Source organism: Myxozyma melibiosi (assembly GCF_037950935.1).
Source record: "Myxozyma melibiosi strain Phaff 52-87 chromosome Unknown BZA70scaffold_15, whole genome shotgun sequence".
Classification (NCBI taxonomy): domain Eukaryota; kingdom Fungi; phylum Ascomycota; class Lipomycetes; order Lipomycetales; family Lipomycetaceae; genus Myxozyma; species Myxozyma melibiosi.
The window spans coordinates 229,256-255,942 of record NW_027042929.1 but is presented as its reverse complement, the minus strand read 5'-3'; the positions used below and the strand labels follow the sequence as shown (position 1 = coordinate 255,942).

The 26,687-nt window shown below is 54.2% G+C and overlaps 13 protein-coding genes and 1 non-coding gene across 14 annotated transcripts; 5 read left to right on the top strand and 9 right to left on the bottom strand.

Moving 5' to 3' along the window:
• Nucleotides 1-1,974: 1,974 nt before the first annotated feature.
• On the bottom strand, nt 1,975-4,520 carry BZA70DRAFT_93682 (histone deacetylase domain-containing protein). Its single transcript, XM_064915549.1, has 2 exons — nt 3,389-4,520; nt 1,975-3,331 (listed from the first exon to the last, which is right to left on the bottom strand). The coding sequence occupies exons 1-2, from the start codon at nt 4,377-4,379 to the stop codon at nt 2,139-2,141; spliced, it is 2,184 nt and encodes a 727-aa protein (XP_064765822.1). The 5' UTR covers nt 4,380-4,520; the 3' UTR covers nt 1,975-2,138.
• A 152-nt stretch (nt 4,521-4,672) lies between these two features.
• BZA70DRAFT_285028 (uncharacterized protein) lies at nt 4,673-5,623 on the top strand. The gene has a single exon (XM_064913663.1). The coding sequence runs from the start codon at nt 4,714-4,716 to the stop codon at nt 5,590-5,592; it is 879 nt and encodes a 292-aa protein (XP_064765821.1). The 5' UTR covers nt 4,673-4,713; the 3' UTR covers nt 5,593-5,623.
• On the bottom strand, nt 5,621-7,936 carry BZA70DRAFT_285027 (uncharacterized protein). Its single transcript, XM_064913662.1, has 3 exons — nt 7,816-7,936; nt 7,501-7,704; nt 5,621-7,422 (listed from the first exon to the last, which is right to left on the bottom strand). Exons 2-3 carry the CDS (start codon nt 7,636-7,638, stop codon nt 5,650-5,652), a joined length of 1,911 nt encoding a protein of 636 aa, XP_064765820.1. The 5' UTR covers nt 7,639-7,704; nt 7,816-7,936; the 3' UTR covers nt 5,621-5,649.
• A 289-nt stretch (nt 7,937-8,225) lies between these two features.
• Nucleotides 8,226-8,297, top strand: BZA70DRAFT_t94. Its single transcript has one exon. It is a non-coding gene; the product is annotated as a tRNA-Asp (tRNA).
• Nucleotides 8,298-8,374: 77 nt separating this feature from the next.
• BZA70DRAFT_285024 (uncharacterized protein) lies at nt 8,375-9,564 on the top strand. The gene has a single exon (XM_064913661.1). It carries the CDS (start codon nt 8,653-8,655, stop codon nt 9,466-9,468), a length of 816 nt encoding a protein of 271 aa, XP_064765819.1. The 5' UTR covers nt 8,375-8,652; the 3' UTR covers nt 9,469-9,564.
• On the bottom strand, nt 9,565-10,926 carry BZA70DRAFT_285023 (inner centromere protein). Its single transcript, XM_064913660.1, has 2 exons — nt 10,112-10,926; nt 9,565-10,057 (listed from the first exon to the last, which is right to left on the bottom strand). Exons 1-2 carry the CDS (start codon nt 10,645-10,647, stop codon nt 9,760-9,762), a joined length of 834 nt encoding a protein of 277 aa, XP_064765818.1. The 5' UTR covers nt 10,648-10,926; the 3' UTR covers nt 9,565-9,759.
• BZA70DRAFT_93535 (uncharacterized protein) lies at nt 10,559-13,872 on the bottom strand. The gene has a single exon (XM_064915548.1). The coding sequence runs from the start codon at nt 13,598-13,600 to the stop codon at nt 10,715-10,717; it is 2,886 nt and encodes a 961-aa protein (XP_064765817.1). The 5' UTR covers nt 13,601-13,872; the 3' UTR covers nt 10,559-10,714.
• Nucleotides 13,873-14,941: 1,069 nt separating this feature from the next.
• Nucleotides 14,942-16,377, top strand: BZA70DRAFT_285019 (uncharacterized protein). Its single transcript, XM_064913659.1, has one exon. The coding sequence runs from the start codon at nt 15,301-15,303 to the stop codon at nt 16,348-16,350; it is 1,050 nt and encodes a 349-aa protein (XP_064765816.1). The 5' UTR covers nt 14,942-15,300; the 3' UTR covers nt 16,351-16,377.
• Nucleotides 16,378-16,858: 481 nt separating this feature from the next.
• On the bottom strand, nt 16,859-17,755 carry BZA70DRAFT_285017 (uncharacterized protein). Its single transcript, XM_064913658.1, has one exon. The coding sequence runs from the start codon at nt 17,613-17,615 to the stop codon at nt 17,013-17,015; it is 603 nt and encodes a 200-aa protein (XP_064765815.1). The 5' UTR covers nt 17,616-17,755; the 3' UTR covers nt 16,859-17,012.
• Nucleotides 17,756-17,981: 226 nt separating this feature from the next.
• Nucleotides 17,982-21,055, bottom strand: BZA70DRAFT_307718 (fungal-specific transcription factor domain-containing protein). Its single transcript, XM_064914837.1, has 2 exons — nt 20,667-21,055; nt 17,982-20,586 (listed from the first exon to the last, which is right to left on the bottom strand). The coding sequence occupies exons 1-2, from the start codon at nt 20,812-20,814 to the stop codon at nt 18,059-18,061; spliced, it is 2,676 nt and encodes an 891-aa protein (XP_064765814.1). The 5' UTR covers nt 20,815-21,055; the 3' UTR covers nt 17,982-18,058.
• Nucleotides 20,975-22,239, bottom strand: BZA70DRAFT_300277 (Arv1-like family-domain-containing protein; the record flags this gene model as incomplete). The annotated part of the gene is made up of 2 exons (XM_064914700.1): nt 20,975-21,055; nt 21,484-22,239. 2 exons carry the CDS (start codon nt 22,237-22,239, stop codon nt 20,975-20,977), a joined length of 837 nt encoding a protein of 278 aa, XP_064765813.1.
• Nucleotides 22,240-22,442: 203 nt separating this feature from the next.
• BZA70DRAFT_93499 (phosphatidylinositol-glycan biosynthesis class S protein) lies at nt 22,443-24,389 on the top strand. The gene is made up of 2 exons (XM_064915547.1): nt 22,443-22,635; nt 22,708-24,389. The coding sequence occupies exons 1-2, from the start codon at nt 22,570-22,572 to the stop codon at nt 24,214-24,216; spliced, it is 1,575 nt and encodes a 524-aa protein (XP_064765812.1). The 5' UTR covers nt 22,443-22,569; the 3' UTR covers nt 24,217-24,389.
• Nucleotides 24,390-24,625: 236 nt separating this feature from the next.
• Nucleotides 24,626-25,533, bottom strand: BZA70DRAFT_297631 (uncharacterized protein). The gene is made up of 2 exons (XM_064914570.1): nt 25,044-25,533; nt 24,626-24,975 (listed from the first exon to the last, which is right to left on the bottom strand). Exons 1-2 carry the CDS (start codon nt 25,459-25,461, stop codon nt 24,665-24,667), a joined length of 729 nt encoding a protein of 242 aa, XP_064765811.1. The 5' UTR covers nt 25,462-25,533; the 3' UTR covers nt 24,626-24,664.
• A 122-nt stretch (nt 25,534-25,655) lies between these two features.
• Nucleotides 25,656-26,654, bottom strand: BZA70DRAFT_285008 (uncharacterized protein). The gene has a single exon (XM_064913657.1). The coding sequence runs from the start codon at nt 26,491-26,493 to the stop codon at nt 25,999-26,001; it is 495 nt and encodes a 164-aa protein (XP_064765810.1). The 5' UTR covers nt 26,494-26,654; the 3' UTR covers nt 25,656-25,998.
• Between the last annotated feature and the right edge of the window lie 33 nt (nt 26,655-26,687).

Sequence of the window (26,687 nt, the reverse complement as noted above, 5' to 3'; positions counted from 1 at the left end):
TTATGAGAAGTACCACCCTTGGGTCCAAGAAACACCGCCCGATGATACAGAGGCTTCAAAACAGCTCGCATTGGTACAGAGTCACATAGATAGCTAATCATCAGGAAAGCTTTTAAAACCCAGTAATCATAGCGATCGGCCGATATGCGAAAGATATGACCAGTATGAGATCCAAATCCTCTCTATCAGAGTGTTTACTTTCGGCCAAGGTTAGAAACCCTACTACACCCGACACGCGCCCGCCCGAACCACGATCCGCACATTTAGGCGCGCCCGCCTTTCTTCTCTCTCTTCTCCCTTCTTCTTCTTCCTCCCCCGGGACAGGTTTTCGGCTCCTGTCCCACCCCAGCGATTTGATCTATTTTCCAGCAATAGATCGGGATTATCGGCATCCCGCGGCTCTCTCTCGACGGCAAAAAGGTAAGGCGGTGATGAGGGTATGTTTTGATCTTTCTTTCTTTTCTAACAGGCATGGTACCTCGTGAAGTCGCCAGAAAGCAGCCCGTACAGCGCAGGTAGCACTCTTGGAGGATGCCATATACCGAAGTGGTAGTATTCTCAAAGTGTAGACTGCGCTGTTTCATGAGCGTTTCCAGAGAAACTACATCGCGTGGGTAGCGTTTTCGTACTGAGAGCAGACTGCACCGCGCCATGTAGCACTCTCTGGGGGTGGCTATGACTGGAACAGATAGCGCGCCTTTCAGGGTAGCATAATATCCAGGTAGCGTTCTCTAAGAGTGGCATATACCACAGCAGGTAGGACTCGCTTTCTGTGGCTGGACCTCGAGAAGTTGGGTAGTCGCATATTCCGGTCCGTTTCCGTGGTTGCACACCCTCAAGAGTGGGCGTCGTGCCATGCATGCGAGAGAAGAAGGGGAGAGAGAAGCTTACTCGACCAAGCGGTCTGGTATATGGCCTGCCCGCGCAGACACCGGGTGAGTTCGCTCGAAGGCACTGTAATGCCGTTGTCGGCCCGGTCCCTCTGCTTGGCCGTCTCATGTACGCGCCGAGGATCCTGCCTGGTCAGGGTGGACGCGGTTGGTCAGGGCGGCCAATCTGATGAGCTTCTTCTTTAGCCAGGTTGCTCATTGGATTTAAAACGTCTTCGTTGTCGCGTCTCTTCAACAAATGCAACTGGTAAGTTGCGCCGTCGCAAGGGAGCCCCGAGGCGACGGTTGTTGAAGAGAGTCCGCACGACCAAGCGGTTCAAGCGCAACGATGACAATCCACCAATACGGGGGCAGTCCATGACTGTCTTCTGGGTGAAGTCGGGTTTTAGTGGGTATGGCGATTTCGAGAGTCGCAGAGTCCCACATAACTTTTGAGCAGGGCATCATAGTCCTGTGAAAGGGTATGCGTAACGCATTCTTCCCGATCCTGGCACCAGTCGCTTTATGCGCGCTCTTCCTGTCTGTCTTTTCTGTATCTGCTTCTCTGATGTTGTTCTGTTCTGATTTATGCTGACAAGCTGTTGCGCTGGCTTGTTGTACTGTTGTGTTATTCTACTGTAATATTTTTGTTGTATTGTTCTTTTTTTGTGATGTTACATTGCTTTGTTGTTTTACTTTTTTTATTTCATTGTTTCATTTTGCTATATTTCTTAGCAGAGAGCAGAGTGTTTTTGTATTTGATGTATCAAGAGCGCGCGGCGGTACCGTATTGCAAAACCAAGAAAAAAATAAATAAATCCTCTTCTTTTTATTCTATATCTAATCTCTGAACAGCAAATATATAGATCAAACAGACAGACGGCAGTAGCAATGAGCGGCGACAATACTTCTCATTATTGACCGTCCAGGGCGCGGTCGTCATGTTTGCCACGGGATTCAAGGGACTCTTGCCTGCTGATGCCCAGGCTTCGATCGAGGACGGTATCGAAAACGTCCAGAACGCTGTTCGCGGTGAGGAAACCCCGCTCATCAACTGATGATCTCACATATCCTATTTGATTAGGAGGTACAAGGAAAAACGAAAAAAAGTGCATCTCACTCATATATTCCATTAATTATACAAAAATAAACGTCTACATGTACGTTACGGCTAAATCTCAAACAATATATCCTGACGCCAGCAACTACCCATAGCAATCGCCTAATTATACAACCCAAACTAAGAAAACACAAACAGCACTACTGCTACTACTGCTGCTCCTGCACATTCAACTTCTCAAACCCATCCACCAACCTCCACGCACCGTCCTCCCGCACGATCTTATGCTTCGCAACCGCGGGCGTATCCACCCTCCTGCTAGGTGCGGGCGTCTCCACCCTCTTGCTAGGAGACGCGCGACTTCCCCCCGCCGCATACACAGGCGTACTCCGCCGTTCGCGCAGCACGCGTCCGCCGGCAGTCATAGGCGTGCCCTTCACCGGCGAATTCAAAGCAGATCCCACAGGCGTGCTGAACCCACTATCCTCACCCACCACCCCGCCATCGGGTCTCAACCCACGCCCGACCTCGATCGCCCGTACGACCCAATTCTCCCGCGCGGCCGCGCTCTTTGGCGCGTGCCATCGCGGCTTACACCCCTTCTCGAGCTGCTTCACCACGTTCGCACTCGCGTACTCGTCCTTCCACCCCGCCAGCCCGCTCTGCAGTCCCACCAAGTGCGCCATCACCCCGCTGCACAGCGCGCCGTCAGAGTATCCTCCTTCCAGCAACGACAGCACTCGCCCGCCACAATACCGCTCCGCAAGCGCGACGCTGTCGCTCGTGAACCGCGCGTAGAACGAGGTCGGCACATGAACCCCGTGCCGCTGCATCCCTTTATCTTCAAACTCGGAGGCGTCAAATCCTGCCGACAGAAACACGCCTGCCTTGAACTTGACCTCGCCCCCGTTCTCGGCTGCATCCTTCTGAGCACGCTCCTCGGCAGCAGCAAGAAATTTCGCCGCCTTGGTGAACAGCTCAGAGTACCTGGTCTCGTACAGAGCGTCAAACTCCGCCGGCGTAGAATACGGCTCCAGGTGAACATTCCATACTGCTAAATCATGAGCCATCAAGCACACCGACGCGTTCTTGATGTTCTCGGCAGTCGCATATCCGACCTCTGTCGGGAACGAATTCACATCGTGCAGCGAAAAATAGCCAATCTTCGGACTGGCTTTCGACTTTGTCTCTGCGCTTTCTTCGGTGGCTTCGAATTCTTCGTCGGCGTCTTCCAAACCAGACCGTTTCCAGACAATGTCTTGGCTGCCGTCGCCGTGGTGCAGGTCAAAGTCGAGAATCACGGCGTGCGTCAGATCGTGCTGTAAGCCTGCGTACTGGATCGCAACGTGCACGTTGTTGATTAGACAGAATCCTGACGGCGCACAGGGATGCGAGTGGTGGCCTGTCCTCAAATATCAGCTCAACACCTCACAATAAAACACATGTAGAGACAACTCACCCGGCGGACGCACGCAGACAAAACACCGCCTAGCCTTCTTCGCATCCCCTCCAAAAACACAATCAACCCCCGCCTCAATCGTGCCCACGACCCCCTCCAGTGCCGGCAACGTCCCCGGGCCGAGATAGATATCGCCCGAGTTCCAGCCGTCGGGAACCTCGATCTTGCCCTCTGCAAGCTTGCCTTCTGACTGCGCGCACAGCTCGGCCAGCACGCGCGGCCATTTCTGGCCGTGCACGCGTTTCACATGTAGCGCGGTGTTGAGATCAACGCTGCGGGTGGAGGATTCCAGTACGAACCCGCCCTTGCTGTCATCATCGTCGACTAGCGTCATCGCAGCCCCGATTCCCAGCGCGGTAGCATTTAACCGCTGCGGCCGCTCGACGATCGATGAGAGATACCGCTTGGCAACCCATTTGCGCGAGAAAACGTGATTGTAAGATAAGGGCGACAACAGCAGCATCGTCTTTCCCGAGCTATCTTCTTCCTCCTTTGGCGGCTCCTCTGGCTCACGCTTGCTGCTGTCGTCGATTCGTAGACCGGAGATCGCGTCGGCAAGATCTATTGTTCCAGGCGTAGACGGCGCAGGTGTCTCAGGCGCGTTCTTCTCCCCCTCGTCCTCCATTTTAACAGGCGTCGCAGGCGTCCGTAGAGACTCTGCTCCGCCGAGGTGGATAGGCAGCCCAGGAACCCAAACGCCAGACTTACTCGCCTCACTCCCCCTCCCCATATCCGCCAACGTCTGCGCGACAAACTCGCGCTCTGCCTGCGACGCGTTATCACCGCCCTCGGCCGCGGCCCCTATCGACGCGCCTTCAGACGCGGTATTGTACGAGGCCGAGTCGCCTGCGCTGTAGGAATCGCTTGTCGATTCGGCGTAGGTGTAGAAAGCATCGTCTTCTTCGTCGTCGTCTGATGCGTTGAGCAAGTCCGTGAACGTGAACGAGGGGAAGGGCGGGTGCTGATCCGGAGCAGGAGGATCAGAGGTCATTGTGATAGTAAGTAGTTGCCTTTGCAAAGCGAAGAATAATTATCTTGATCTGCAAATCAGATTGTTTACGCGTTCCGAATACGGCCGACACGTCGCGCGTTGTGAGCCTTTGTGATCCAAACTAGAAGAAAAAAGGAAAACAATAACAGCCGCGATGCGATCAGGGCCCAGCGGCGATGTTTTGGTTTTGGTTTCGGGCAGCGCTGCGGGCAAGGGTTTGGACCCGGGAACCGCGACCCAGAATAAACCGCCGCCCCTGAACCACTTCGCCCGGCAATGACGCAACTGCCCCGCGAACACCTTCCGCTCGACAAGAAGAGAAGAGAAAGAGACCATGGCGACCGGAGTGCTCCACCAATACACCCCCAGGCTCGTTGCCTTTGAGTACGGCACCGCGACACACGACAACGTTCTTCTCTTCGTAGGCGGCCTCGGCGACGGGCTCGAGACAGTGCCCTACGTGCCGTTGCTCGCGGACAAACTCGCGCCGATGGGATGGTCCGTCGCGCAGGTCCTTATCTCGTCCTCCTACCGCGGCTGGGGCACCGGCACGCTCGCTCGCGACGCAGACGAAATTGCGCAGGCGGTTGACTATTTCCGTCGGCGGAAACCTGCAGGGAGCAAGATCGCGCTCATGGGACACTCGACCGGGTGCCAGGACACGATGCAGCTTCTCGTGCGCAGGTCATCATCATCAGACTCCACCTCCCCCCTCCTTTCCGGTGCAATCCTTCAAGCCCCCGTCTCAGATCGCGAGGCAATGCACCTTCTCTTCCCCGACCAAGCCGCCCCTCTCCTAACCTACGCTCTCGCGCAGCAAGCCGCCGGCAACGGCGCCGAAATCCTTCCCAAACGATACTCCGATCTCTTTTTCGACACCCCAATCACCGCCGACCGCTGGATCTCCCTCGCAAAAAAAGAAGGCGACGATGATTTCTTCTCCTCCGATCTTGACGACACCGTGCTCAGCTCGACGTTTGGCGCAGTGTCGTGCCCGCTACTTGTCCTTGTCTCGGGAGCGGACGAGTTCATGCCTGCTGAAGTGAGCAAACCGGATTTGGTCGGCCGATGGAAACGCTTCGTCAAGCCCGAGTATTGGGCGGAGAAAAGTGGTGTTGTTGCTGGTGGAAGACATAATCTCGGGCCTGGCTCTGCGTCCGACGCAGCTGAGGACGCCATCGCTCGCGTAGCAGCTTTTCTCTCCTCTTTATAACTACAATCTTACAAATATAAAGCATCATGTGAAATTATTGGTTTATTATTACTTGCTCTAAGCCGTGAAGTTATACTTCATCTTGTACGTGCTATACAGCAACTCCTGCGCCTCCAGCGCCTTCTCACTCGCACTCTGCTGTCCCTCCGCGCGCTGGACTGGGTAAAAGAAAAACCTCCCGACATAGGCCTTGTAATCCATCGTCGCCAGCGCCTTAGCCTGCTCCTGTGTTCGCTCAATCTCAACTTCTGGTTCAGGTTGTTTGCTCACTGCCGTAACAGGAATAGCAGCTGCAGTAGCTGTTATCTTGGGTGGACCACTGAATCCGGGAAGAGGTGTAACTTTGAATTCGGTCGTCTCTGTCTTCTTCTCCTCCGCCTTCTTCTCCTCCTTCTTCGTCGGGCTCTGAGGTGGACTCATCACCACGCTCTCACGCAGACTAGACGATTTCGAAGGCCTAAACTTGTCAAACGAAAACGCAGGCGGCGGCGTCGTCGTCTTTGCCTCCGTATCCTTCACCCCCACAGCCGCAGGGACCTCGTCAGGTTCCCTCTCTATCTTCTCCAGCGTCGTCAGCGGGCTACTCTCAGCCACCGGCGCCTTCACCGGCGTAGCCGTCGAAACAGCCTTCTCAAACGCCGACACCGACGCCCTCTCCTCGCTCGGCATCGTCCGCTCAATCTCCTCAATCGCACTCCTCTTCGCCACCGGCGTCTCGCTCGTATTCGTGCGCTTTCGCTGCACGCTCGCGCTCAGTCCCAGCACGGACTCCTTCCTCTTCGCACGCTTGGGCGTCCGATGAATCGTGCCCGAGGCAGCGTACGGGTTCACGAACGGACGGAGCGCAGGGTCGATCACGCGCTCGCGGTCTTCCTCGATCGCCGCCGCGACTTCCTGCGATGTGCCAACAGGACTGATTAGTGACAACAGAGTGCTCGCTGTCGTCGAGATTCGCTTCGGAGTAGGCGCGGGCACAACGGCGGCGGCGGCAGTGGCACCAGCAGTCTCTTTACTTTCTGATAAAGCTCGCGGAGAAGTCGACGAAGGCGAGGAAATCGCCGGAGTGGATGCGCTAGTAGCTCTAGGTGTACGAGCTCTGAACGGTGTCGAGTGCGACGGCAGCTCGACCTCGCGCGGGCGAATATGAGTAGGCGTCATTGCTCGCCGTCTCTGGGGCGTCAGGATCGGATTATACCGCGGCGCGCGCACAGTCTGCGACTCCAGCACCAACGGCCGGCGACGAGAAGGAGTCGCAAACGTCGGCACGGAAGGATACAGGCGCTCAGCTACCGACATTGGCGGCGTCTGCTCGCGCGGCTGTGAGATCTCTGTAGCCAAGGGCGAGCCGCTGGTTTTCGCCTTCTCATCCGCATTTCCGTTCTGCTCTTTTTGCGCCTCTTCGGCCGCCTGGCGTATCAACGCCAGCACGCCTTCCGTTTCGATCTCCGACAACGGTTCATTGCCTTTTATGCGGAAAAACTTCTCCAGCTTCTGAGTTGGCGACGAGGCGGACGGCGACTCTAATCCCCGCGACGGACGACTCGCTACCGGTGTCGCAGACTCTTCTGGATTGAATCTGAACGGCGACGGAGGGTTCGCAGATGGCGTGGTAAACTGCTGGTACGAACGCGGTTGCGCGGGCGAGAATAGGTATGGCAATTTAGAAGGCTTTGCCGTGCTTCCCTCGTCGGTCGATTTCTCAGTCTCGTCTTCTACCGCACCTGATTCCAGCCCATCTTCCGCCGTCTCCTCTTCTCCATCCTGCTGCTGTGGATTCCTGCCAGGCGTAAACATCGTCCAGATCTTTGAGAAAATACTTCCACCCGGTGTCTATCACCCTCGACCTCGTTAGCGTTCCACGAATCTCTCTCGACACCAACCGCCAGCACCCAACCCACAGAAACTTACCCGCGTAGGCGTCGCGCCGCTCTCATCATTCCTTTGCGCTGCTCGCTGAGGCGTGGCCGTCGCCGTCGCCGGTCTCGCGTATGGCTTCGTGCCGCGGGCCGAGTTGGTGAACGTTGATCTCGGGGCCTTGCGTTCCATTTTTATCGTGTCTATACTGCCCAATTCTTTTCTTTGCAATTTCAATGTAAACAGAGGCTGTAGTATCTGCGACGCAGTCAAGTCTTAGTAGACAATCAATCAATGACAGGTGCTCCTCAAAAAATAAACAAATCAAGATCCTCGACAAGCACTCCTCCCGCCATCCAAAACACATACCAAAAATCCAAACACTACCAAAAATATATCGTAACAAAGCCACACAGCACAGCCTTAGATTTAGAAAAAATCAAAGCCGAATCGGGAGACGAGACTATGCGCTTTGTGGTGTTAACTGGTGCCTGGCTCAGCGAAGAGAGCGTAGATTGTTTCTCGAGATGATTTTTGAGTACGAACCCCTTTATTCTTATCCAGCCCTTCCAGGTATTGCCCTGGTCCACCGTTCACTACAAAGCACCACATACCCTCTAAATATCATATCAATCCAATTTCCACATCTATTCCAAAACCTACAGAGTCTGAAATACCCTCCCCATCTCCTTCCCACCCAAAATCATCGACAAAACGAGCAAAACCTTCTACGTGCACACCAGCTTATAATGGCACATAAATTTTTTTTTGATAACAAGTCGGTAATAGTTTAGTGGCTAGAATTTCCGCCTGTCACGCGGGGGACCGGGGTTCAATTCCCCGTTACCGAGATAAAAGAGTCTCGCGACTTGTTTTCTTTTTTTTTTTTTTTTTTTGCGTTTTTGTTTTTTAGTTTATTGTCGGTGATTATTGATGAAAGCGTGTATATTTTTTTTCATTATAATTTTTTCTATATATTGTGTAGAGAGACGGGGTTATGTGTTGTGTATTTTCGAGATTTGAAGAGACTACAAAAAATCACTGATCCAGAAACTCTTGGGAGGAAAGCGAAACTTGGAACTCCCATCGAATTTTTTATTTTGTTTTTGAAGAACTTGGATATTCTGACTATTTCATCAGCCACTCCCCTCCACCCACCAAGGCAATCCCCTCAAATCAAGAAATCGAAACTATCTAGAACCAGAGATGGCATCAACAGCAGGCCCACAACTCAAATACGCCGACAGCTCGACCGACGAGCTCATGCGGGACCTCAACCGTCTCCCGCTCTTCATGACCGAGCTCGACCAGACCGACGGCGAAGGCGGCTCGAATCTGATGCTGGAGGCGCTGCAGGCGCTCGCGTACGAAGGCTCGCCGGTCGAGATTGCGCGGAACTTCAAGAGTCAGGGGAATGAGCGGTTCCAGGTGAAGAGTTTTAAGGACGCGGTGGAGTTTTATACAAAGGCGATTATGACGGGGCTTGGGAAGCCTGAGGTTAAGCCTACGCAGGGAGAGGGAGCGGACTCGACAAATTCCTCGCGGATCGAGGAGTTGCCGGACAACATGACTGCAGAACAAGAGAAGGAAATCGCAGAAGCATACTTTGACTCGAAAGCCACCTCGGGAACAAAGATCAACCTAAACACCACCGACACCTCCGAAGCCGCCGCCAAAGACGCCAAAGAACTGGCAGACATCGTAACCTCCTGCTACCTCAACCGCGCGGCCTGCAACCTCGAGCTGCAAAACTACCGCCGCGTGATCAACGACTGCGCAGAGGTGCTCAAGCGGCAGCCTGCAAACGCAAAAGCGTACTACCGCACCGCGAAGGCGTGTCTTGCGATCGACAAGATTAGCGAGGCGCAGGAGTGCATCGAGCGCGGGCTCAAGCTTGAGCCGAAGAGTTCGTATTTTAAAGAGCTGGGGATCAAAGTCTTTCAGAGAGAAAATTATTTGCTCAAGTTGGAACAGCAGCAGAACAAGCGCGAGATCATGTCCAAACACGTCGTGCATATATAATCTTCTACTCACTCCTGCATTTTTTTTGTACTGGCGCATTCATCGGAGTTCATCATCATTTATCACTTCTAATCTACATCCTACTTTAGGCCAATAAACAACTTTTGATAAATCCGTAATATGCTATTGGTATACTAAACTCAATCTTTTCACCTCCCAGAGGTTCAAATAAACGATATCTAATATCGATGCAGTCCAGAACCAGTTTATATCTCAAGCAAACGAAACGCACATCGTTCTTCGCGACAAAAACACAAAAACAAACACAATGATCAAAAATTACAAACATCATCACTCTGCATCCTGCTGCTGTGGCTGCGGTCGATTATACCCCATCTCTTGCGCATAGGCTTCGATCTCCTGCGGCGTCAGACGGTCATTGTTTGACCAATTGGCCGACGATGAGCGAGGTCGGAATCTAGCTGCCGACACGCCGGCTCGGTTCCTGAATACCTCCTCCATAGACAGTGGAGGAACAGGACCGAACACAGTGTCCGGATCGATCGGTTGCTGTTTTCGTAAAGTTTCTCTGAGGTATGGTGAGTGCGCCCAGTCCAGGATTACAGAGTCCTCCTCATCATCTTCCGATCTATTAATCTCTTGTTAGCAACTATACAAACTGCACAAATCACAAAGCACTTACTCGCTATAGATCTCGGGAAGAACAATATGATCTCCGCTGTTAACCGGCATAGCCGCCAGCTGCGACAACCGCACATGACTACCGTGCTGCGAAGCATTCTTCAAGTTAGGCCGACCAGGCGTGGTCGAAGGCAGCGCACCGTTTTCACCCGAATTGGTCGTCCGTCGCGCAGGACCGCCAACCGAGCCGGTAGCCGTCGACGAGGATGTAGGTTGAACGTTGCTCTCCTGGGACGACGCGGTCGAAGAAGCAGCACTGGCAGACCCAGCGAATCGAATCTTTTCGTTTGAGAACTTGACGCCCTCGACAATCGGCACCTGCCTTCCACCAATCGCTTTACTACCAGGCGCCGACGCACCACCGCCTTGCAGATGATCCTTGCGCACGACAGAGTGTCGCACTTTAGCCTCGATCGGAGAACCGCTCATTTCGTCCGTGCGACGACGCTTGCTCTGGTCTTGCATCGAAGCAGTAGTCGGCACAAGAGAGTTCTTCAGCCGACCAGGCTCTCCATCGATCTGGAAATTCCGCTTCATAGGCTTCGTCGCTTCCTCAATCTCGGTGCGCTATTAATATAAAAATTAATAAGACTCACTTTTCTTTTCAACAGCAGAAAGTACTTACCACCAAATTAGCAACTGCCCGCGTTTGAGGTACTCGACTATTTCTATTAGCCAGAGCAAACTTCCGACGCGCCTGTTCCTCCTCATCCGCTCTCTTCTTCTCCTCAGCCTGCTGTTGTTGCTGCTGCTGCTGCATCGCCGCCCGTCGTGCATTCTCCTGTCGTCGTCTATCAATCTCGCGTTTCTGTTCCGTCTTCTTCGCAGGCTGCGACTCATCCTCGTTGCTAACGCTCGGCTGTTGGTGCGCCACTTCAGCGGGAGCAGGTTCCTGAGAAGTGCTGGCAGGCACTGTCGCTGTAGCGGTCTGCGCGAACTTTCGCTGCTGCTCGAGCTCGCGTTGGGCTCCCATCGGCACACGAACCACCACCGGCGCCTGCTTGGCCCGAGTAGCAGGTTTGCGCACGACAGACTTGACACGCTTGGTTGTCGGTTGCTGCTTGTTGTCCCTCAGTCCAAGACTGCTACTACTGCTGGCTGATCCTGCCGTCGCAGAGTTGATAGCCGCGGCGGCAGCAGCCACAGTTCCTGCAGCAGCGCCGGTCGGCTTTGAGTGTGCGGGCGACAGCTTCAGATCTCCACTTTCAGGACCGCTGTCGAACGACGTCCGTTGAGTGCTTGCGGTCCCGTCTGAAGCCGTAGATGCTTGAGAGGTAGATGTGATTGAGGAAGCAGCAGCCGTCGAGCGGAAAGCGTTTGGCGCCTGAAACAATGCTTTGGCAGGATTAGATGCAGACATATACCCCTGGTTCGAAGACGAGGCACCTTCAGCGTAGCCATGGTTATTGGCCGGCCGACCTGGTGACCCTGCGTTATCGACGAGCAAAGCAGATATATCGGGGTACATGTTCTTGGATGCCTTCCCACTCGACTGCTCGGAGCTTTCTTTTGTCGAATTCTGCACTTTCTTTGCTGGACTAAGCGATCCCGCACCAGACACATGCACAAGCTCTTTCCCAGAACTAGACTGCTGCTGCTGTTTCCCACCAGATTTATTATTTGCTTCATTGTCAAATAGAAGCATCCGGGCACGCCTAAAGACATCAGCAGTAGAGCTCTTCATATTTCGCAGCGCGCTGGTCATCGGCGAGTGACCGTTAACCTGGACGGCGGCCGCAGCCGCGACGGCGATCGAGCTGGCTTGGTTGATGGTCAACTGCGACGCACTTCGACTGAGGTTTGAGCGCGCGGGTGACATCTGAAGACGGATAGAGGGCTGCTGACGAAGAGGGGAGACTGCGGTCGAGGTGGGTAGTTTCGATACGGTCTCAGGCTTCTTGGCTTGTTTGTCTTCATCACTCGCTTTTCGCTGAGGGGATGCAGGTCTGGAGACTGTGTTTCTCAGAGGCGATCGATTGCGAACGGGTGAGCCTTGAGGTCTTGTTGAGAAAGACATCGGTGGTCGGAGAGGCGACCCACGACCAGTGAGTGTTGCTCCATTCTGTGGACGCAGAGGAGAAGCAGGAGGCAGGCCGGTGACAACAGACTTGGTGGGAGACGACTTGAGTCTGGAGGAGGTAGTGCTGGTGAGGTATCTGGGAACTTCCTTGGTGGTCGTAGCAGTGTTCACCGAAGGGTTACGCTCAGACTCATCAGTGCCGTTCTTGGTCTCAGTAGTAGGGACAGCAGGACGAGCGTCAGACGCAGAAGCAGCTTGCTTGGTCTCTACCGCCTTTTCCAGCACTTGAGGCTCCTCCTCATTCTCCTCCTCGACAACAGCTCGCTGCGTGTCGCGGCCGGCTACCTTTTCAGAAGCATCTTTATACAAAGCAGTGTTCAAGAATCTGGATCGAGGTGCTGGCGTGGTCTTTGACAGAGGAATCCAGTCTTCTTCCTCGTCGTCGCGAGTATCGTCGCTATGACTCTGCAGATTGTTGTAGAGCATACGTGCCGGCGTCATCCCCGACTGCTGAGAAGTAGCGCTAGGCTTGACTACCGTCTTTTGAGTCTCGTCGGCGGCAGCGGCAGAGGAAACAGCAACAGGAGTAGACTGATTAGGCGCACTTTGCGGTGAAGAACGAGACGACTCGGATCTGTGATTTGAAATCTGCTGCTCGTCACTGAAATCCGAAGACTTGTGGGTCATTGATGACTTTGCACTGCTGAGATCCGACACACGTTTTCCAAGAGATTTCTTGGTGGTCAACGGTGCCTTTGCCGGAAGAGAAGCGAAAGTGACCTGAGGTGAAGCAGGCGAGTTTTTGAGCGGCACGGTGGTGACGGTGGTGGATTGGTGCACAGCAGTGGTAGTGGCCGGGACGGTAGCTGAAGAAGCGGTGGTGGAGGGCTTAGGAGTTGTAGGGGTCTGGCTCAAATTGTGGGTAGCAGGAGAGCGCAAAATGCCACGAGGGGAAGAGGCGACGGCAGGAGAGTATGGCTCGCGACGAGCGCTGCTCGCGCTGATTGGAGTAGAGCGAGGAGCAGGCTGATTGAAAGGGGTGCTTTGGGCGAGAGGATTGATATGCATAGGCGTGAAGGTGTTTGGTGAAGATTGAGGATGGAGACCAGAGCGATGAGCACTGGAGGTAGGGGCGGCGCTAGATCTGGTGTTTGGGGTGGTACGTGGATCCGCCGGGCTCTGCTTGTCGTTTGCAGAGTAGAAGGAGGCGTCATGCTGAGAGGATGAGAGTGAGCTTTCGCTAAAGAGACTCTGCAAAGATCTGTTTGTCTTGACGGGAGGCTGCATGTTTGAATCCAAAAAGGAAGAGTGGTGAGAAGGTGGCTGAGCGGGGGAAGAAGGAAGATGCTCGGAGCGGAAGGGAGACGAATTGTTATTTGATCTTCTGTCGGCAGGGAAGTTGACAGATTTGTTATCGTCATAGTGGACCGAGGTCTCGAGTTCGTCGAGGAGGCCAGAGTCGACGTCCATTGCTTCGGCTGGGTCAGAGTGGTGCGGAGAATGAGTGATGCTGCTACTGCTGTGATGGTCGAGAATGGAGCCATTGCCGGGATCGAGGGCGAGGATCTCACGCTCGCGGGTGCCAAAGAAGTCACCTTCAATGTAGTGATCATGGCCGGGAATAGGAGATGAGGAAGAGACAGGGTCGGCGGGTTCGGGAGCGAATTCGGCCACGGCAGAGAGGATTGACTGGCGGGCGAGGATGGGAGAGGTAATGAGAGAGGAGATGGAGGAGTTGTATTGGCGGCGGGGGCTCGAGTGCTGCTAGATGTGTGTGAGTAGACGTGATGAGATGAAAAGAATTGAGACGCATACCTCGACGTTTTCCTTGTCGTGAGCGGCGGGAGATGGCAGTGGTTTACTGCTGGACTTTAAGCGACTGTCGTCGATTGATTGTCTGAGGAATTAGAATGGATAGGCGACAGTGAGCAATGGGTTAATAGTAGTAACAACATACGGGACGAAGTTGGAGTCATGGAGGATGCCGTCCATTCGATCAGAGATCCAGTCGAGTTCATCGTTTGCGGCAAAGACAAAGTCTTCGTATAGATCGTCGACCATTTCCTGCGCGGAGGCGAGCTCGGAGCGCATCCATTGCGTCGACAGCATCGCGTGGACAGTGCGTTGGGTGCAGTAGAGTAAGGAAGGAGGGAGGGGGTGGAGGAGAGAGGTGAGTGTAGATGAGGAGTGGTGAGTGAGGATGAGTGAAGAGTATGTTTGTGTGCGTGTTTACGCGCGTTGCCGTGGTAACTGAGAGGTATGTAAATAGAAGGGGATTGTACTGAGTATGTAAGAGGTTAGTCATGAACAAGAACCAAGAGTAGCGGGTTAGGGTGTCAGCCTCGGCAGATTGCCGAGAGATGTCAAGACAGGTTGTATATTTGGGAGTATGAGGTGATATGAATTAAAGAGAATGAGTGGCAAAGTAGAGTAGAAGAGATGGATGATGTAAATACAGTATACAGCACAATAAGAGGGATCGAGATAGTAGAACGTGCAGAAGAGATCTGCAGGGCGGAAGCGAGGCGAAGATAAGAAGATCGCCAGATGTTCGATGAGGTTGCCACTGATTGAAGAAGTTATGAACAACAGAAGCAGTAATCTAAGCGGTTATAAACAGAACAGAACAACAACACGATATTCAGCAACTGTGAACAACTTCAGAACACCGGCCGAGGGTTCGGTCGGGCTCAGTCGGGCTCAGTCGGGCTCAGTCGGGCGCAGTCGGAGACTCAGCTGAGCACCAGCACTTTCACATGTAAAATGGCTGTGCGGCGCAGAGCAGAAACGCGCGGCTTTAAGTTTTCCTACCACGCTCACTGCTCTCCAGCCCGCATCGCGATCCTTGTTCCCTTCCTCTTCCTCGCCTTCACCACCGCTTCTCCACTCAGCTGCTCTGGTTCTGTATCCTTAGTTGGTTATTGTAGAAGATATCTCAGAGTCTTCTTCTTTATCGTCTTCACAGCCTTCACTTTCCTCTACTTCCTCTTCTCTTCCACCTCCGTGCCTCTGCCGATCGTAAGTCTGTCTCGCACCTCGCCACCCACCTTCTCTTCTTCTCGGCTTTAGACCCACTTTCACGTGTGTCGTTTTCTTATATATTCTCTTCTCTTCCTCTTTCTTTTCTCTTCTTCATCCTCATCTAACAAGCAAACCACATTCAGATCAAAATGTCCGAACCCGTCGAGACCCCCGAGGCCACTGCCACTGCTACTCCCTCCCTCTCCCCCAAGTCCTCCGCCTTCGTCTCCCACCTGCTCTCCTACCCCGTCGTCGGCGCGACCGTCTCCTACACTGCCTCATTGCCACTTGTGCAGCGTGCGTCTGCGACCGCAAAGCCGTACGTGTCAAAGTACGTCGAACCCGCAGTCGCCCGTGCGTCGCCCGTGCTCGCCCGCGTGGACATGCTCGGCGACTCGACGCTGTCGACGGTGGACAAGTACGTGCCCGCGTTCAAGTCGACGCAGGCGCCTGATATTCCGGCGCAGGTGCAAAAGTCTGTGGAGTCGGTGAAGTCGACGACGCACCTCTACAGCGAGGCAGCCAAGAGCAAGGTCAACGACACCGTCGTCGAGCCCACGAAGCAGGCGGTCGACAAGGCCAAGCAGCGCACTGCTTCTTTCTATGACGCCAAGGGACGTCCGTTTGTTCGCGCCAAGCTCGATCCCGTGCTTGCGCCTATCAACACTCGCCTGGTTGCGCTTGTGGATGCGTACCTGCCTGCGGCGAAGGCAGACACCGACGGAGCGACTGCTGCTGCGGCGTCGACGACCGCTAGCTCTGGAGCACCGAGCACGGAGCTGTCGAGACTGTACTACATTGGAGCTAATGCGGTATACAGAGTGAAGCCTATTGTGGAGAGCCGGGTTGCGTCGACGAAGGCGCATGCGGAGGAGAATGCGGCGTACGTGCTGTCGATTCCGCAGGCGGCAAAGTCGCGGGCGCTGGCGGTGTGGGAGGACAAGAAGAGTAAGACTGATATCAAGAGCAAGCCGTTGACGGGGAGATTGTATGTGTCGCTGTCGACAGGGAAGCAGCTTTTGTTTGAGGTTATTGGACTGGCGGAGGGATTTGCGCACGAGCAGTTTGACCATGCAAAGAGCTTGGCGAAGGTGCCGCTGGGGATCGTGCATGAGCACAGCAACGGCAAGACGGTGACTGAGGTTGTGCAAGAAAACGTGCCAGAGTCGGTTGAGGGCGTTGTTGCCGAGAGTCACTAGATGTTGTGTTTGTGTTTGTGTTTGTGTTTGTGTTTGTGTTTGTGTTTGTGTTTGTTTGATTGTGTTTGATTGATTGTATTCTCGTTATTACCTTGGGTTATGCTTATTGCTGGCTGGATATGAGTTTGATGTCCTCTTTTTCTCACGAGCCGAGGTGAGAGGATAGGAGAGAGAGATTGATAAGAGTGTTATATCTGATATCGGATGGATTCTTCCATCATTGTTTAGTTCAGGTGTATTTTAATGCGAATAATATGTTTCCCTACTTCTCCTTGTAGTAAAGTGTAGAGTAGTGTAGTAGTGTAAAGAGTGAGTGATAGCGGATCCCTAACCGCATGAGACTTAATTTACTACGTCATCGATGAGTAAGAGATTACATAAGATGACGTAGGGCAGAACTGAGGAGAACGTGGCCTTTTTATTTGTGTTTGCACCCTGCCGGTTACTGACTGCTGAGTTGAGATCGGATCGAGATCGCGCAGGGGCTTCTTTAGACCTCCTTTAGACTACGTGGAATGTAGATGATTTGACAATTGATTGATTTTCAATTATATTCTAACAATGTACAATGCAGTATTCAGGATAAGTAATCAATAGTAAACACCGGCCTTTTGTGGTTTTCTGTGTGTGTAAAAGGTGAAGTAGCGACGCGATGATGGTGCTTACCAGCGTCCACCCTGCTGGCCACCGTATCCTCCCTGCGGACCACCGGGTCCACCGAATCCTCCAGGACCACCGGGACCTCCAGGGCCACCGGGGCCGCCAGGACCACCGAATCCACCCTGCTGCCCTCCAGGACCTCCGAATCCGCCCTGCTGGCCGCCGTATCCACCCTGCTGTCCGCCGTATCCGCCCTGCTGACCGCCGAATCCGCCCTCGGGACCGCCGCGTCCGCCAGGGGGAGGACCACCGGGCCCGCCGAAACCACCCTGCTGGCCGCCGTATCCACCCTGCTGGCCGCCGTAGCCACCCTGCTGGCCGCCGTTGTGGCCGCCCTGCTTGTGCTCGCCAAACTTGTTGGAGATGAAATCAGTCAGGCCCGCGCCCGCGACGACACCGCCGAGGGTTCCGAGCGTGCCGTGGCCGGAGTTCTCGCCGACCTTGTGGCCGAGGAAGCCACCGGCGGCGGCTCCGAGCAGATCCTTTCCGAGACCGCGCTCGCCGGACTGGCCCTCGCCGCCCTGCTGCTGCTGGTCGTAGCCCTGGTTGTCGCCCTCGTTGGGACGGTAGCCCTCCGAGTTGCCGTAGAAGTCGTTGTTTGACATTGTGATGGTGAGATGTGTGGATGAGAGGGTCAATTGATCTCGAGTGAAGATGTGATGATGAGAGGAAGAGAAGAGAACTCGCGGAAAGGGGCCTCTTTATAGCCCCGACCCGCGGTGATTTCGGCCGCGTCAGTCACAGCCTTCGCCGCGTTTCAGGGCCACCGACGAGCGCCGCGCGCCGCTGTGCGGACGCATGCCGCCATCCGAACCCTGGCCCTGTCGCCCGATCGGGATTAGTGCCAAAGCTTGTTTGCAGGCGCTGCGGCCTTCCATTCGCCCTTCGACGGCTTCCACGCACAGCCTCAGCCCGCACAGCCCGCACAGCCGCTGCACAGCCTCTGGTCACGTGGATGTGACAATACAATGGCAGAAACGCATCATCGTCAACACCGACATCGTCATCACCATTTTATACAGTAAATATACACAAATAGTAGAAAACACTACTCCTCGTAATACTCCCGCCCGCCCCTCACGCTCGCCTCGTCCCGGCCCAGACTCCGCTGGATGCAGCACTTGAGCACATCGCACACCTCGTGCACAAGCTGCCACTTGCTCGACTGCAGCGCCTCGATCACAACCCGCAGCAACCCCACCGTCCTGCTCTTGCCCCGCAGCTTCGCCATCTCCCGCGCAGTGCCACACGCGCACATCCGCTCCAGAAACGCGCGGCCTGGCTCGGCCGCCCCAATCGCCCGCTCGTCCTCGCCCTCCGACGTCGACGTCGCGGGGACCCGGCCCGCCGCCGCCGCAGCCGCCACCTCGCGGTCCCGCTCGCCCAACGCACCCGACTCCGGTCCCTCGAGACAATACCCGTAAGCCCACACCAGCATCGCCGAGTGCGCGAGAATGTACGCCCGGTGCACGAACGCGTCCTGGCCCGCCACGTAGCCCTCGGCCCGGTAGTAGGACCCTAAGTCCCCGACCACGATCGCCTCGTACAGCCCCTGAGCCGCATGGAACGCCGCGTCCGGGGCCCGCTCCGATATCGCCCAGTCCGTCATCCGCCGCTTCGCCGCCGCAAAGTCTTCGTACCGCGTCGGCCGCCCCAGCACCCGGTGCACCCCGCAGAATATCTCGAGATCGTAGATCGACACCCGCATAGAGATGTGCGCCATGTGCCACATCGGCGGCACCAGTCGCTGCAGGTGCGCGCTGCTCCCATAGCCCCCTTCCTCGACGCTCCGCCCCGCCCGCTGCATCTCATGCTCCTCCAGCGCTGGATATCGCCGGTCGTAGTCCGCCTTCCAAAAGTCCAGCGCCGGCGCGAGCGTCGTCCGCCACGTGTCCCGGAACGCGCCCCATCCCAGCGACGATATCTGCAAATCGAGCTGCTCCATCTGATACGACAGCGACATCAGCCCGCACAGCAGCACCACGCTTCCAAACCGGCCCGTCGCCACCGACTGCTGGTTCAGCAGCTTCTTCAGCGCCTTCAGAAACGGCATCGTCGGCGTCCGCACCACATGGCTCCGGTCCCCTGGCACCGTGTCCCACGCGCTGTCGTCGCACGGAAGCGACAGCCGGATCTCGTGCGTCGACAGCACTACCGAGTGCGCAAACAATGCCGCATGACACACGTCAAGAATAAACGCCATGAAGGCCGCTCGCTTCGCCATCTCCGCATCAATCCACCGCTTCCACACCTCCGAGCTCCCGTCCATCCCGGCATTGGATGCCGTCGTGGACGACGACGACGTCGACGCCGACGTTGACCCAAGCAGCGTCGATCCTCGCCTAATCAACTGCAGCGTCGTAGCGTGATGGATATGCGCCCGTTCATGAAACTTTCGCGTAGACATTGTCTTTTCAAAAACCTCCAAAAACAGTAAACTCTGAATAATCCAAATCTTCGCCGGCGGATGAAACCCCGGACTCCCAAAAATCACCCACCGCAAGTGCTCCGCAATCTTCAGCGCCAGCCCGTGCGCTCCTCCATAGTGACTGCCTATCATTATAATACTCCACAGCAGCGGGCCCGGCGTCGCATCCGCTTCAAACGACGGACGGTGCAGGATCGGGAACTGGAAATGAAACCGGTCCCAGAATAAGTTGATGAACCGGTGGATCGCGTCGAGCTCCATGTCCGGCTCGCCTTCCAGCGACGGAATCAGCCCTAGTATGTCCAGTCTTTTCGTCTCTGACATCTGCCGCGTTGGCGGCGGCGTGGGCGGCGTCAGCAGATTAGGAAGATCCATCGGCGATTCAAACGCAGAGTAGAAACTAGTGGGGAGAAACAGGTCGCGCGTGTTTGACAACATGCTGTCTGAAAACAGCCAGTTGATCAAATCCGTCGTGTTCGACGCCTCGTTCGAAGGCGACCCGCTCTCCACCGTCGTCCCGGCCTGCTGCTGCTGCAGTAGACCGTGTGTGCTGTGCGGACTGCCAAGAAATCGTGGCGAGTTGGAGTGTGTCGACGACGGCGGGTTTTTGGGCGCATGCATTTGATCGTGCTCGCTAAACTGTGGAGAAACCGCGTGCGGGAACCGTGGACTCGTCATTGAAAATCGACTGCTAGCGTGCGCCATCGGAGATTGCCCGGGTAGATGATGATCGTGTTCACTAAACTGCGGAGACACCGCCGCTTGAAACCTCGGGCTCGTCATTGAGAATCGACCACTCGCAGCTTGACTCATCGGCGACTGCGCAGGAATATATACTGAATCAATCATCGGCTGCTGCTGTGGTGGTTGAGATACACTTGAAGTCGAGTACCTCCGATCAATGTCCATAGCATCCCCTCCAACCATACCCAAACCTTCCATCCCTTGTCGCTGTTGTTGTTGTTGCTGTTGTGTTGGATGAAGTATACCATCCTGTTGTAAACTCCCTGCCCTTCCCTGACTCTCCTCGGCTTCGTTCAGTTTGCTGCGTCGGCTGTGTCGTTTCATGTGCCGCAGTCGTAAATCGTCTCGCACAAACGACTTTGTACAATACGGCCATGTGCATCTGTAAATTTCTTTCGGGGAGTCTAAAATAAAACATTACCTAGTCAGTAATTCCTCCTTCCTTCCCTCAAAAATCAATAGAAACAAAAAAAAGTGGACCCACGATTCAGCTGATGCCGAGCCAAATGCTCAGGCCTCGTAAAACTTTTCCCGCAATCCGGCGCATCGCACGCATACAACTTCTCAAGTCCCTTGCGCGACCGCTGTCTCTTCCGCTTCGCACCCGACGGCGTCTGCTCCCCCTCGGCCATGCTGTCCGACAGATTCGGCTGCGCATCGCCGTGCTGCAACACGTGCGTCGAGGTCGAAGACGTCGACTCTGCCGGCGTGGTCGACGCTGCCGCCGACGCTGCCGACGACGGCGGGCCGGCGGGGTGTGTTGATTTCGAGGATATGGCAGTGACGTAGGGACTAGTCGCCGCCGCGGCGGGACCAGAGCTCGACAAAGACGGGTTTGCTAGAGCAGCAGCGGAAGGCGAGCGCGGGTTCGCGCTATTCGCAGGAGCGGTAGAAGAAGAATTGACGGTCGGCGGAAGCCTGTGCGGAGTCGTTCTAGACGGAGCAGCAGCTGTTTCTGACGGCGTCTGCGCCGAGTCCATTCTCTCGAACTTTCCCCGGGCTCTAATTTTGGTCTGCGCTGAGTTCCGGGACTGCGCTGCGCTGCTCTGCCCGGTGCTGGATTAGCAAAGATTGTGGAGTCAAACTGTGGCCTGTACCTGGCCTCCCACGCCCATCTCCGCACATCGCTTGCGTGGGGGTCAGATGAGTAATCGATTTGTCATGCGTACACATTCTCATTCAGTCATCACTACGGTCTGTAAATATATGAAAGACTGTAATTACCACTACCACTGCTGCTATAATACATGCTGAAATAATCCCTCGATCACACTCAGCTCATCAAACACACCGCCGCCTACGCTCCGGCTGATGAACGCCCACACCAGAATCCTCACCACCGCCCGCCGTACAAACACCGCAGCGCCCATCAGCGCAATCGCCTTCACATGCCCGCACATCAGCACGATATTCAGCGCCTCGATCGTGCTCACGTTCACCGCCCAGCCTATCGCCTTCGCCGCGGCAGGGATGTCGTACGTCCAGATCACCATCAGCATCGGAAACATCTTTGTCGCGGACGATATCAGCAGCGCTATCGTCACTATGTTTGGGTCGTATTCTGATTCTGACTTGCCGTCGTCGTCTGCCGTGGTCAGCCTCCTTCTCGAGACCGCATACCGTGCGAGAAATCGTAGAGCAAAGTGCGTGACTACCGTCTCCGTCACGCAGTAGGCTAGGAAAAACAGGTATTGGCCCAGCACGGGGAACTGCAGAATCCGCGCCTCAGTCTCCGCCCTCCCGCTCGAGACATCCATCCGCGCAGCCTCCTTCTCTACCCGCGCCCACGTAAGATACACATCAAACAGCGTAATCAGCAGGAAAAACCTGCGCACGGTCGAATGCAGGTGCGGCGAGATGGCGAGCCGGTTGAAGGCAAGGTGTCGGTAGACCTGCGGCTTAATGAGCACAAGGTCGATGAATATCAGCACGCTGTCGTGCTCAATGTATTTGTCGGCGAATTTGTTGCAGTTCGGGCATGCTGTCAGTCGGATGTTGTTGGACGAGTAGGCTGTGTAGAGGGAGGTTACCGGATGAGCGCATTCTATGCACATCATCTTGCGCGCTGCTGTTTGTTAGCTCTAGCTCTTCAAGTTTATCTGGATACAGCACGTACATAGTTGATTATCTATACAGTCCTGACCTGCCCGTGTTGTACTTCCATCGACGGCGAGAACACACTCTGCGCTGATAGAATCTCTCGATGGATTCCAGGTTGAGAGTTTCGGTCGCCAACGCGCAGCCTGCCCCTGAATAAACACAAACTTAGTCAACTGCCACCTACTCTTTCCACATCAGCATCAGACCATGCTGTCCTCTTTATAGAGCCTTATGAAGAGCAATTACAGATAGGAATAAGGAACCGAATACTATATACTGCTCTTAACATGGCTCTTTCTCCCGAACCTGCGGAAGCGGTTTCGCTCCGTCGGAACGTGGTGTTTTCATTTTGGGTATGGAGATCCCTTCCATACAGACCGACCGTCGAATCATGGCAAACATCTCACTAACTGCTCTTCTCACAGGCCGTGTTTTTATTTCTCGGACTTCCGCTCTGGTACCAAACCACCGCTATCCACAGAACTCCACTACCCCTCTCCAAGGTCCCAAAACTGAACGCGCTGCTCGAATCCGGACTGGGTCTGGCTGACCATTCGTTACCGATAGCCGTCAACCTCGACTCTTCATGTGTCGCTGACGCCGGCACTGTCGCAGCAGTAAACGAGCGACTTGGGCAGAGCTTACTAAAAAGCAGCGGAGATCGAAACCCGGCGTTCACTATCAAGGTAAGAGACAAAGCTAGCGACGAACAAGCCCACGCCGCGGTAGAGACAGCTTACGAAGCGGACTGTACCTGGACCAAAAAGACTCCCCTGCCAAAGACGCGCATCTCGAAAACGGATAAAATATCAATCTACATTCCCGAAGATGGTGGTAATCAGGTCGATCGAATCGTCGAGGGACTCGAGAGTATATTCAAGGCCGATATCTTGTTCTTCAATCGCCATCGTCTGGGATCGGTTGAGGACGCTCCGGGATCAATCTTAGTGAAGGGATCGCCTTACTCTGAGCAGGTTCACTTTTCGTTTACTCTCCTAGTCGCCTACGGACAGGATTCTGAGCAATCACTAGCGTCGCGCACAGACAGCGTTCTCGATTCTCAGACCCAGAAATCATGGCGCTCCCAGATATCAGCTCTAGTTTCCAGTTTAGAAAACAGTGAACTCAGCAGATATCTGTCGTCGATAACCTACGACTCTGACATTGGATTCCAGTACATCTCAAAGTCCGACGCGGACATGCTAGCCGGATCGACGGTCACAGCAGACCAACTTTCTTCCCTCATGGACTCATTCGAACTCCAGCCTGTCACATTCAAATCAGAAGACTCAGCCGAAGTCGGGTTTTTCCAATTCATCTATCTGCTCTTGCCAGACTCGGAAAAAACAACTCGCTCTCGTCCCATGAGTTTCACAATCGCAAACTGGGGTGGCGTCATCTTATCGCCTGCTCTGGAGATCGCGTCCGCGACCAAGATCTTTGAAAAGCAAATCGACAAGCTTCTTTCGCCCGTATCCTTCATTCTCACCGACCCCACCACCGGCTCCACCAGCACGCTCCGACCTATGCGGCACGAATTCGCCCGCATCGCAACAATCACAAACCTGCGAGCTGCAAGCGACACGCTCTCGGCTCTCTCGCACCTCGTCACTTCGCTCAAGGAAATGGCCGTTCCCCAGACCGTCCGCGATCTATTCGACAGCTCTTTTTTCGAATGGCGCGAGTCAGTCGCCGTCCTTCACGGCCGGAGGAGGGGCGCGTATAATAAAGTCTCTGAACAGCTCAGCTTACGGCGCGCAGCGGCGGCGGCTAGGGTGGCGAAGAAGGCGGTGTTTGAGAAGAATATGATGTTGAACATGTTTGTTCCGTTTCAGCATAAGGTCGCAGTGTATTTACCGCTTCTGGGACCGGGGCTTGTGCCGTTGTTTATTAGTTTGAAAAGGGTGCTGAAGGAGCGGAGGAATCAGCAGTGAGTTTTGTAATTATAGATCTTGCTTTGTGTAAGAAGGCAGTGAGTAAATATCGACATAAATACGAACACAAGCCAGCAAGACAGGGGAACGGAGCGGGTGCTGCAGGTAACCGTAGATAGATCAACGACAGCGTTGACATATACAGGCACCACAGAAATACTGAATTCCTACAAGGATCTACGATGCAGATTTACAGAAGAGATTGGGGTGATGGGAGCCACTAGCAATCTAATGCTAATGAGAAGATCCCTAGTGAACTCCCGTAATGAATTGTAAAAAAAAAGGGAAAGTGGAAAGCAAAAATAATAAGGAAAGGAACGCGACAAGCTCGACGAGAGGATGCACGCGTGAAAATCAAGCGACAGAGCCCGGTTCAATGATTCGCCTCCGGCTCTGCGCGATTCGGTACTTTTTTTTGGGTTTTGGCGGGATCAAAGATAACCCTATTTCACAGGAAAGGAAAGAATGATATTCCGAGCCAGTACATTGCAGAGGCCAAAGGTTTCAACGCCCGATGACGACCGTACAGCAGGGAAGAAGGGGGGCAGACAGACAGTAAGGTTACTTCTTTAGGCAGATACCAACATGTAGTTCGATGAGATAACTTCAGCAAGGGTATTCTGTACAGTGGCAAGACAGGAATACAGTAGAGGTAGACCACTTCTCTCATGAGATGTTGGGGTATTAGCCTGAGCAGTAGTCGAAGTATAGGACTCTTCTGGTTCGTTCCAGGAAGGGATATGCTGCGGGGGGAGACAGCTAGATCAACAAGGGAAAGTCAGTCACAGCTCAGAGGAACAAGGGAACAAGGAAGAGAGTATACATACGTTGGCTGCTATGACAGCGAAGCCTTGATAACCAGCGATTGAAAATCTCTATAAACAGAGCACGATCATAGGCAGTTAAAAACAGAAACCCGGACTCGATCCTGGCGGTTAATCCGTTGCCTAGCTGGTCCTTATTGTTGCCGGTTGTCGATACGAGAGGCGATATTGTCGTACGCAAGGTTGAGCGCGTTGGATAACATACGCGGGTCGGGCCGGCGGGAGTAAAAGAGCACCCTGTCAAGATGAAATTCGTTGATGTGCTCTTTCCATTGATCGTCGAGTTCGCGGTGTTCGTCGACATCGCAGGAGGGGCGGCGTCCGTTGCCTCTCTCGGCCGTCGAGGAGCTCTGCGATGAGGACTGCGGTTGCGCGTGCGTCGTATTCGGTGGGCTATCGTGCTTGGGACTCGCAGCAGCATGTTGCGATGCACGAGAAGAACGTGCTTTCTTCTTGCCGAAAAACACCATTGTTTGGGGTGGGGACACGAGAGAAAGTTGTTGCTGAAGTGTGGAAGTAGTGAGAGGTGAGGAAAGAAAAGAGGAGAGAAGGAGGAAGAGCGAAAGGGCGCCTTTTAATGTCTGCCATTGTGCCTTGTTCGAACAAGCAGAGAGCCTTGTAGGAACTTGCACTGGCACAGTGATGTCACACACACTTCAAAGCTTAATTCAGATCACGTGATTGGATCAAGCAAGCACTACTCGAACATACTGAGGACTACATTGGATGCACTTTTGAGATGAATTCAATTTATAGCGAAGAAGAGTAAGTATACATTATATAGAGATCAGAAACTGTCCAGGAAATGACAGAAAAGCCAGCACAACCACCTGCCCAGCGAGCAGGCCGCATCCTGTATTCTCGCTAAGCATATAATACACGACACAGAGACAGACCTCTGGCTCTTAGACCACAGCAAACACCTTAGAGTAACGCCTGAAACAATAAAAAGCAATATTCAACTGTACTGGAACTCTCCCAGCAGTGAATTTCCATTCCAGATATAGACATTTGCAAGTATCAGTTCGTCGCCAAGTTTGTTACTGACAAGACATGGCATGCGCGAATTCGTGCGTCCCTCGTCCTCCCAGGAATCTAGCCGCGACAGCTTGTCGGATGCGACAAAGCACAACGATCCTTCAACGAACGAGTCGTCGCTGCGTTCGTTCAATGCAGGCGCCACATAGACTTTACCAGGTCCGTACTTTGGGCGAAAGGTTTCGAATCCGGTCAACACGTAGTCCGCATCGGTGGTCATAACCGTAATGTCCCCTAATATCTCGCTCGGCGGTGCTCTTGACTGTGTGGGTATAAATACAGGTACAGACTGCGCATCAAAGTCAGTCGGATACGCAGGCGTTGATGGGGTATCTATATCTCCGGGAGTGCGCGGCGAGCTGCCCGAGGAGCAAGAAGAAGAATCGTCCCAGGTCTCAGGTAGCTCAAACTTCATCTCAGGACGCGAACTAGAAACAGACAGGAAGCAAGCGGTTGAGTGCACACTGTCGAGTGTTTGTTGACGCAGGCTGAAAGCGTTTGGTTGGGACTTTTCTACCAAACCCCCTTTACGTGTTTTGATTTCACGTTAACTTTTTACGCCGCCGCACTTTTCTCCCAACTTTTTTTTTTGTTTTCACAAAACTTATC

What these genes read in the sequence shown, in the direction of transcription:
- BZA70DRAFT_93682 (XM_064915549.1), bottom strand. Translation starts at nt 4,379, where the DNA reads ATGACCTCTGATCCTCCTGCTCCGGATCAGCACCCGCCCTTCCCCTCG. An exon ending in TGTCTGCGTGCGTCCGCCGG is followed by an intron (nt 3,332 to 3,388) that starts GTGAGTTGTCTC and finishes ATTTGAGGACAG; the next exon opens with GCCACCACTCGCATCCCTGT.
- BZA70DRAFT_285028 (XM_064913663.1), top strand. Translation starts at nt 4,714, where the DNA reads ATGGCGACCGGAGTGCTCCACCAATACACCCCCAGGCTCGTTGCCTTT.
- BZA70DRAFT_285027 (XM_064913662.1), bottom strand. Translation starts at nt 7,638, where the DNA reads ATGGAACGCAAGGCCCCGAGATCAACGTTCACCAACTCGGCCCGCGGC. An exon ending in GCGGCGCGACGCCTACGCGG is followed by an intron (nt 7,423 to 7,500) that starts GTAAGTTTCTGT and finishes CGAGGGTGATAG; the next exon opens with ACACCGGGTGGAAGTATTTT.
- BZA70DRAFT_285024 (XM_064913661.1), top strand. Translation starts at nt 8,653, where the DNA reads ATGGCATCAACAGCAGGCCCACAACTCAAATACGCCGACAGCTCGACC.
- BZA70DRAFT_285023 (XM_064913660.1), bottom strand. Translation starts at nt 10,647, where the DNA reads ATGAAGCGGAATTTCCAGATCGATGGAGAGCCTGGTCGGCTGAAGAAC. An exon ending in CTTCCCGAGATCTATAGCGA is followed by an intron (nt 10,058 to 10,111) that starts GTAAGTGCTTTG and finishes AGAGATTAATAG; the next exon opens with ATCGGAAGATGATGAGGAGG.
- BZA70DRAFT_93535 (XM_064915548.1), bottom strand. Translation starts at nt 13,600, where the DNA reads ATGGACGTCGACTCTGGCCTCCTCGACGAACTCGAGACCTCGGTCCAC.
- BZA70DRAFT_285019 (XM_064913659.1), top strand. Translation starts at nt 15,301, where the DNA reads ATGTCCGAACCCGTCGAGACCCCCGAGGCCACTGCCACTGCTACTCCC.
- BZA70DRAFT_285017 (XM_064913658.1), bottom strand. Translation starts at nt 17,615, where the DNA reads ATGTCAAACAACGACTTCTACGGCAACTCGGAGGGCTACCGTCCCAAC.
- BZA70DRAFT_307718 (XM_064914837.1), bottom strand. Translation starts at nt 20,814, where the DNA reads ATGGCCGAGGGGGAGCAGACGCCGTCGGGTGCGAAGCGGAAGAGACAG. An exon ending in GGCTCGGCATCAGCTGAATC is followed by an intron (nt 20,587 to 20,666) that starts GTGGGTCCACTT and finishes GTTTTATTTTAG; the next exon opens with ACTCCCCGAAAGAAATTTAC.
- BZA70DRAFT_93499 (XM_064915547.1), top strand. Translation starts at nt 22,570, where the DNA reads ATGGCTCTTTCTCCCGAACCTGCGGAAGCGGTTTCGCTCCGTCGGAAC. An exon ending in ACGTGGTGTTTTCATTTTGG is followed by an intron (nt 22,636 to 22,707) that starts GTATGGAGATCC and finishes CTCTTCTCACAG; the next exon opens with GCCGTGTTTTTATTTCTCGG.
- BZA70DRAFT_297631 (XM_064914570.1), bottom strand. Translation starts at nt 25,461, where the DNA reads ATGCTGCTGCGAGTCCCAAGCACGATAGCCCACCGAATACGACGCACG. An exon ending in TCGCTGTCATAGCAGCCAAC is followed by an intron (nt 24,976 to 25,043) that starts GTATGTATACTC and finishes TTGTTGATCTAG; the next exon opens with CTGTCTCCCCCCGCAGCATA.
- BZA70DRAFT_285008 (XM_064913657.1), bottom strand. Translation starts at nt 26,493, where the DNA reads ATGAAGTTTGAGCTACCTGAGACCTGGGACGATTCTTCTTCTTGCTCC.